General features: G+C 41.5%; 1 protein-coding gene across 1 annotated transcript in view; it reads left to right on the top strand.

Moving 5' to 3' along the window:
• The window catches only part of LOC107698784 (interleukin-1 receptor accessory protein-like 1-B), a 115,342-nt gene that overhangs the window by 48,458 nt on the left and 58,612 nt on the right, over positions 1-8,272 (top strand). Inside the window, exon 7 of the mRNA XM_016499892.1 lies at positions 1,967-2,041. Within this exon, the coding sequence (XP_016355378.1) occupies positions 1,967-2,041 (75 nt within the window). The remainder of the gene's footprint in view (positions 1-1,966; positions 2,042-8,272) is intronic.

Here is an 8,272-nt window from a genome sequence, read left to right as displayed (position 1 = left end):
TATTGCAGTGGTGGACCCTGTTTCTTCTCGCGAGAGTTCGCTCGCAACGCGCCAGGGAATCCCCGTGACGTCACATCGATCAGATGATTTGACACGTCCGATAAAAGAAGCCGGTTAGCGGCGTTCATGGGCGACGCTCAATGTGCTCACTTGGGGATACACAACGATCGATCGTCTCCTACATGCTGCTGTTATTTGCTGTGAACATTGCTCAGCGTTCAGCGTGGAATGGTCAAGTTTGTTGGACTATTTGAGTTGGATTTCCTCACAGGACAGCGTCAACGTGCTTGTCTTCTTGTGAAATACACTTTGGGTTGGCATTTATTATTTTGGTAGTTATTTTTTGTACCTGCATTCCTTCAACCCCACTGTTAAGAGGTAAAAAGAACAAACTTTATTTGTGTAGCCTGCCTTATTTAGGCTGAGCGTTACAACAGTGTAATCCACCGTAGTTTAGCACCTTCATTGATGGAGTGTCTTCAGTTCTGATATTCCTCATGATGGTTTTTATAGAGTGCATTTATACCAATATTGAACGTAATGTCGTATTGAAGCGAACTGAAGCCGAGACGCTTTTGAGAGAGTTGCTATACAGTTTTTTTCATCTGCTTACACACAGAATCTTCACTTGTCACAGTTTCTGAAAGCTAACACTCAAACAGCAGAAGCACACACCAAATCTACAAAACCATACACTAATTCTGTCTTTGACTCAGTTTTCAATTTCATAAAACACTTTTTGCAAAACACAACACACAATTCTCTATGTAACACACAACAATCTAACAGGAATGAATATTATGGCAAAGCTGTTTGCAAATGTTTGCTTTTGAGATGTGTTTGTGATATTTTGAATGTGTGTGATTTGTGTGTAAAAATATTTTAAAAAGAGACAAAGTTTTGAAAATGTAAGCAGTTGAAAAAAAATTGTAAGAGTTTACAAAGTGTTTTATATTACTTCCTTTAATAAATACATGAAAAATGCATCTTGTTTTGTGTTTTTGTTCATGAAGTGACACTTTTATGCATTCACAGTTTTTGTTTGAAGATCTGATGACTTTCAGTGTGAAAATGCATTACAGACAGTTTAAACAAACTTTTCAGACTGGTCTGATTAAGAGAAAGTATGGTAGTGTAAATGCTCTTCACTGGTACATTTTAAATACACAATCATTTTAAAACAATTTTAATTTTTAATTTATTTTACACAATGTAATGTATGAATGTCATTTCAAATGTGTAAAAACTGGTATGTCTAATTGTTTTTGGGTCTGTTGTGTATTTAAATTTTATTTCTATCCACTTGTTCATTTGGATACGATCATACTTGTAAGGCAGTTAACAAAAAGTGTGAATTATGTGAATCAATGTATAGGCCTAGAAAGGCAGAAATCAAAAATATAAATTAAAAGTTTACAAAATATTAATTTTTGTAGCTAGTATGTCTAATTATAGAAAAACATAGACGACGAATCATTACTGATGTGTCTGTTTATTTGAAGCTTTTACATACTAATATTGATTCATGTTTATTAACAAGATAGTGGAATAGCAGATATCAAATTTAATGCTATACTATAATGGCAATTTTATCATTGCTAAGATCAGTAAGTAATTGTTACCAATGCATGTGGCCATGTTTGTTTATTGAAATGCATCATCAGAGAACAGAAAAAGTCAAAATAAAGTAGCCCGTCCACTGTGACCTCAGATGAGAGAACGAGGCTGTCAGACTGGGTGGAATATGGAGTTACGTAATACATTCTGTATATGAAGCTTCAAATTACTTTCAAAAGGTGATTCACTCCATTTTTGTTGAGATACTATGCATGTCAAAAACAGTTCATATCCAGCCGAATCATTGTCGTTTAGGATTTAACGTGTAATTCTGCAGCTCTATCAGAGACAGATGGACAGCATTGTCATGCAACTAATCATTTGCATTGTTGTTTGTTTTCTCGCACAGCACCGCTGACTGACAAGCCTCCCAAGATCCTCTACCCATCTGAAAATAAGATGAACGTCATGGAGCTGCAGCTGGGTGAGAACAGCGTTTGTTATGGACTGATATTACATAACTGTCTGAGGGATCTTACAGTAATGCATTGTGCTGTGTGTGTGCGTGTGTGTGTGTGTGTGTGTGTGTGTGAGAGAGAGAGAGAGAGTGCATGACCAAATGTTCCCACAAGGATAGTAAAACCTGAAATTTTTGACATTAGGGAATGGCCTGCGGTCCACACGAGGGAAAAAAAATGATTAAAAATAGTAAATTATGTTTATCTGAAAGTGTAACGATGCAGACAGGTTTTCTGTAAGGGGTAGGGTTAGGGTTGGGTTAGGGTATAAAAAATATAATTTGGTCAGTATAAAAGGAATAGAAGTCTATGGAAAGCCCCCACAATTCACAGAAACAAACGTGTGTGTGTGTGTGTGTGTGTGTGTGTGTATGTGTGTGCGTGAGTGTGTGTATTTGTGTGAGTGTGCGCGTGTGTGTGTATGTGTGTGTGTGCGCGTGTGTATTTGTGTGTGTGTGTGCGTGCATGGCTCTCAGTGTTGCGCTGAAATGACTGTGCTATGCTTGATCACCTGTGTAATGTGTCAGAATCACACCTTTGTAAAACAATAGAGCTTTTATGTGCCACATTTCATGGTCGTTTACGGCTAAATGAGTGTCAGAGACGCCGACTCGAATGAGTGAACATGAATGATGCTCGTCACAAAGACTAACCGGCTCAGATCACTGCAGACTCGTGGAAATAACCCACTAACCACGATTCCTGAAAGACTAGACTAGAAATGCAATGCAAATCAGCTGTTATGGTGTGATGCTTTGAGAAGCTCGGGCTGATGGGATTCTCTGATTCTCTGGATGATGTTCTCAAGCGCCTGTGGAGTCACAGTCGAGTTTAGTGCTTTCCTAATACACACACACATAATACACATTGTTGCAAAGCAGGTTTTTAGAAAATCACAATGTTAGTGTTTACAATATCTTAATATTGCCATGTCTTAAAGCAGACAGTTATCAGAATAGAGCTATGCAATAATATAGTTTACATTTTGCCACAATATAAACAATGAAGTATTCGAGATCTGCTATATAGTTTATTTCACTTTATGTGAGTGTGCTGTATGTATGCAGGTAAAGTTGGACACACAGTAGTTGTATAATTTGTTGTTATAATTAAATTGTTCATTAATTTGAGTCATTCATTTGTCTTGTGGTAATATGGGAAATTATAAAGTTTTGTTCAATGTATAGTAATTTGGTGTAGTGACTAATTACTAGCCTAATTACTATTTAGTGATGTGTATCACTGCGGTGGTTAAATGATGCATATAAACAACAAGTTTAAAATGTCGATCACATCACTCAACACTAAGCAGATTATCTGAGGAGTTCATTGAAAGTCGTGGCATAATATTTATGCACAACACATTCTACATAGTACATAACATCTCTAATGTGAAAGCCAAAAGCAGCTTGGTAAGGAACTAAAAACCCCATGTGATGTTTGGATAACAGAGAAAAACGCTGGGGGAAAAATATAATGTCAGTAATTAAGCAGATGTGTTACTACATTGATTAAACTGTAAGATTAAGTTTTGAGAGACTTTGAGCTCCATCCAGGATTGAACATTAGAGTGCGGGTGGATGTCATGGAGCCGCCACAGTTTGTGCTTTTATGCAGAAGATCTTTGAGATGCAGAGGTTGAAATCACATGTTGTTGGTCACTTGACACGGAATCTTGACATATCGGTAAGATGCAGAACTGAGCCTTTCTGAAAACTAAGGTGTCAGTTAGTGTTGCTTTCGTCAACGAAAATTATGACTAAATATCGTCGTCAACGAACCTTTATCACGTGACAAAAACGAGACGAGACGCAACATAAATGCTGGTCATGTGACGATGACTATAATTAAATGTATAATGCAATATTGTTGACGAATAAAAACGAGACTAAATGTGGTTTACAAAATAAAAACTATGCTAAAATGTCTCTTCATTTTCGTTGACCAAAACGAGACGAAACGAAATGTTATAACGTTATTTTGTCTTGTTTAGTCACGTTATTATTATTATTGATCTGCTAACCGTTATGCTCATGTGTCCTCTGATAATAATAGCTTTCTATGATTAAACATTATTTGGATATTTGGTAAAAAAAAAAAAAAAATTCTTTTAATAGCCCTACTGTGTGTTAGACCTACCCGAAAAAGTAAAAAGCTATTTATTTCATTTGTTGGCCTATCGTGATTTTTTTAATTTGTGCTATCATTAGTAATTTCTTGATTTGTTCTTATTTTATTATTAACTGCTTAGCCTCCTTGTCATTTTTTATTCAATTCAAAGTTTTAAATCAAGCTATCGTTGACTAAAACTTGACTAGACTAAAAAGAGTATGAACGTGACTAAAACTAATAAAAACTAAAATGACAGCTTCACACAAAGACTAGACTAAAACTAAAATTAAAACAGGCCGCCAAAAACAACACTAGTGTCAGTTTAAGGTCACTTTTTCTTGATTATACAATATTTGGAGCCTGTTTATCTTTAATTCATAACAGGTGTGTTCTGGCGAAGATCAACCATTGATTTTACCTGGCTGTGGAAGCTGATGCATTTTGTAGCTGATGTAAAATGATCTGCATCTGTTCCAGCAGTGGATCAGAATGGTTGTTGTGTCATTGAGAGAATAGGTCGTAATTTAGATATATTTTTGAGATGGAAAAATATTTTATATATTTTTATATAAAATATATTTTTTGAGATGGGGGGGGGGGGGGGGTGTCGTTTCTCTGTGGTTTTCATCTGCAGATCAGGCATTGTTTGCATTTTTGGTTTGAGCTGTTCTTCCAAAGTAATGAATGACGAGCTCAGTGCTGTGGATGGGTTTATGGTATTTCAGGATGTGGCTTCTGTATTAGGAAAGGCAGTTGATCAGAGTAACACCTGTGAGAAAAAAAAACATGTGAACTGATGTTTTCTGGCCTGATATTCATGAATAATCTTCATATACACAATTTTTTTATAATAATGTGAAATTAACCTGCAGTGTATGTGTCATCTTCCCATCATTTAAACTACAGGATTTCCCACAGAAATGAGCAAAACCAGGTTTGTCTGAGGTAGGACAGGAGCAGTAAATTCAGATGTGTCTCTTTCTTTTTCTCTCGGGCTACATTTATTCCAGCATTCACAGAACTTCATTAGATGCCAAGCACCATCTGTTAGTTTGCTTGTTGTTCTTCTGCTGTTGAAGTCTATGGCTGCCCACAGAAACACTTGGACGACAGTTGTGAAATTTGCCAGATTGATTGGGAAGAGCGACAGAAACATTCCTGGTGACCGTTTGGAGTCTCTGTCTCACCACTGACAGTTTTCAGTTTCACCTGTTTCTGCTCAAGACTCTTGAACCGACTGCTGTAGAAACATCAGCAGCATGACAGAATGACCACCTGCTAGTCATTTAATGCTAGATTTTGTGCTTATAACTCTCAAAAAATGTCTGTAAGTGATAGGGGTTGCACCGACTAATCGACTAGTCGACTTCAATGCTCTGCCATGACGCTTTAAGCTTGACGTTGACTAGTCGCTGGTCCTATAGAGGGCGCAACAGGATAAGAAACCTTTGAAGGACTTCCACATTTACGCTCCGTTTCCAAACAAGTAAAATGACAAATAAATGTATACTCTGAAAGCGCTCCACAAGACATGTGTGATTATATTACTGGATGCTCGAAATTGAACAGGAGAATGCACGTTTTAAACAGCTTATTGTACAGGTAAGTTAATCGCTGTTCTAATCTAATGCGCTGCTGCACTTTAACACACACACATAGGCTACAGACAGTAGCGCGTACATCACGTGCAGATCGCGCATGCACGGAATCATTCAGCGCGGTACTGTATTGTCAACACTGTTCTGAGATTTCTCAATAAAATAGCTTAGAAACTGAAAAGTTCAAGCATATATTTCTTAATAACTAAATCCAGCAGCTTCACTACTAGTAGAGAGATGCTGCCAGGTAGAATTCATTCATTTGGCCTGTTGTCACAAGCCGTATTAAGTCATTTTGTTATTTGCCATATAGGCTGTCTGGCATCATGAGTTTCGTGAGCTGCTCACATGAACACAGCTAAACAAGGTGAGGCTTTTACAGCCGTTTGAACTCTAATGTTTTCTTGTGTGTGATTATAGATGCGAGATCTGTTCACAAGCATCTCTTTCTTTCCGTGTTCTAATAACCCTCTAATAACAGCTCCAGACGTTCCTCTCTCTAAGCCAGGACTCCTGACATGCAGTTTCAGCTATGAGATCTGACATCTGGGCACGAGAGATGGCCATCGAGCGCTGCGTGACTCACTTTCTAAATGGCAGCGCCACCAGCCTTTCATTTCCATCTTAATGCACCACTTGAGGATCCAAAACAATGGGCGAGCACAACTGTCAGAGACTCGACGAGAACGCTTTTGGCAAGTGGGTCACCAGTAGATTGGATGGACTAGTTTTGCATTTACAGATCAAGTTCTGCTTCAGATCGCTCAGGCCGTATGAACAGGAGTGCTTTTAAAGCACGATGTGATAAGAGGTTACAGTGTTAAAACCCAGAAGAACATTCATAGAACATTTGCCTTTCGAAATTGACACTGGTCTGTTCTTCTGAGCATTTGCAAATCAGCATGTAGATATTACAATTCTGCATGCAAATAAATGCGAGAAAGAAGCTTGCAAGCTGTCAGACTTTGTTCCGTGTTTTGTGTGTATTTTGTATCCTCCTTGCCCATATTTGGTTAGTTTCCTGTTCCTGTCCTGATTATGTTGATTTAATTCCAGGTGTTCCCTGTTTATGTCCATTGATCCCAGGTGTGTCTTGTCTTCCCCTTGTCTTGTCATGTGTTTAAATAGTGTTCCCTGTTTTTAGTTCAGCGTCCGGTATTGTTCATGTCAACCTGTGCTACGGGAGTTTTCCTTGGTTCCTTGATGTCATTAAAATTCTCTAGATTGATGTACTCCTCGTCTCCTTCGTTCCTCGCTCCGCACTCCTCTCAGTAGTGCAACTGTGACAAAATACCAGACCAGACTGAAAGTGAGCAGCGCCTCTTCTCCCTGTTTTTTTCCATTTTGAAAGTTTTTTGTTTTCCTTGTTTTCCTCGCAGCTATGGAAATTGCCACTTGGTTCGCCGCCTTAGCTTGCATGGATCTCCCCTTCGTTGAGTATTCCTGGGAGCCAGAACCAGCCCACCAGCTGCGGCATCCGCCGGCGGCAGCTCTGTCCTGCCTGCCGGCCGTTCCGATGTCAAGCCCGCCAGGCCACGGCTCTCCTCCAGCCCGCCGGCCACTCCAAAGATAGGCCTGCCGGCCGCGCCGTTGTCAAGCCCGCCAGCCGCTGCGAAGTCAAGCCTGCCGGCCGCGGCTCTCTCTAGCCCGCCGGCCGCCATTGACGCAAGCCCACCGGTCACCGCAACGACAAGCCCGCCGGCTGCCCAGTTTCCCCATAACCCAAGGAGGAGGATGAAGAGAAAAGGACTGTTCTCTGCCTTCATTCTAGCCCCAGAGCTCGCTCCAGTGTCGGCTCCTCGAAAGCGCCTTGCTGTGCCTGCTCCTCCAGAGCGCCCTCCAGTGCCAGCACCTCGTACGCGCTTCCCAATCCCCGAGTCTAGCTGAGTGAGGGCTTCTGATCCCCCGTTGAGCCCAGGGAGGGCTCCTGATCCCCCGTTAAGCCCAGGGAGGGCTCCAGATCCCCCATTAAGACCAGGGAGGGCTCGTGTTTCCCCGTTAGGCCCAGAGCTCGCTCCAGTGTCGGCTCCAGCCCCAGAGCTCGCTCCAGTGTCGGCTCCTGCCCCAGTGCTCGCTCCAGTGTTGGCTCCAGCCCCAGAGCTCACTCCAGTCCCAGCTCCTCGTAAGTGCTTTGCTGTGCCTGCTCCGCCAGAGCACCCTCCAGTGCCAGCGCCACGTAAGCGCTATCCTGATCCCCCGTTAAGCCCAGGGAGGGCTCCTGATCCCCCGTTAAGCCCAGGGAGGGCTCCTGATCCCCCGTTAAGCCCAGGGAGGGCTCCTGACCCCCGTTAAACCAAGGGAGGGCTTTGGATCCCCAGTTAAGCCCAGGGAGGGCTTTGGCCGCAGCCTCGGAGGCAGCTTTGCCATGGCCTCCTGAACTACCTGCTCCACCGTGGCTTCCTGGGCTACCAAATCCGCCATGGCCTCCTAGTCTGACTGCTCTGCCATGGCCTCCTAGTCTGCCTGCTCTGCCATGGCCTCCTAGTC

This window comes from Sinocyclocheilus anshuiensis, unplaced genomic scaffold (assembly GCF_001515605.1).
Source record: "Sinocyclocheilus anshuiensis isolate Anshui unplaced genomic scaffold, SAMN03320099.WGS_v1.1 scaffold2308, whole genome shotgun sequence".
NCBI classification, from domain to species: domain Eukaryota; kingdom Metazoa; phylum Chordata; class Actinopteri; order Cypriniformes; family Cyprinidae; genus Sinocyclocheilus; species Sinocyclocheilus anshuiensis.
Note: the sequence above shows the minus strand (reverse complement) of the source record. Positions and strands in the feature narration are given on the sequence as shown.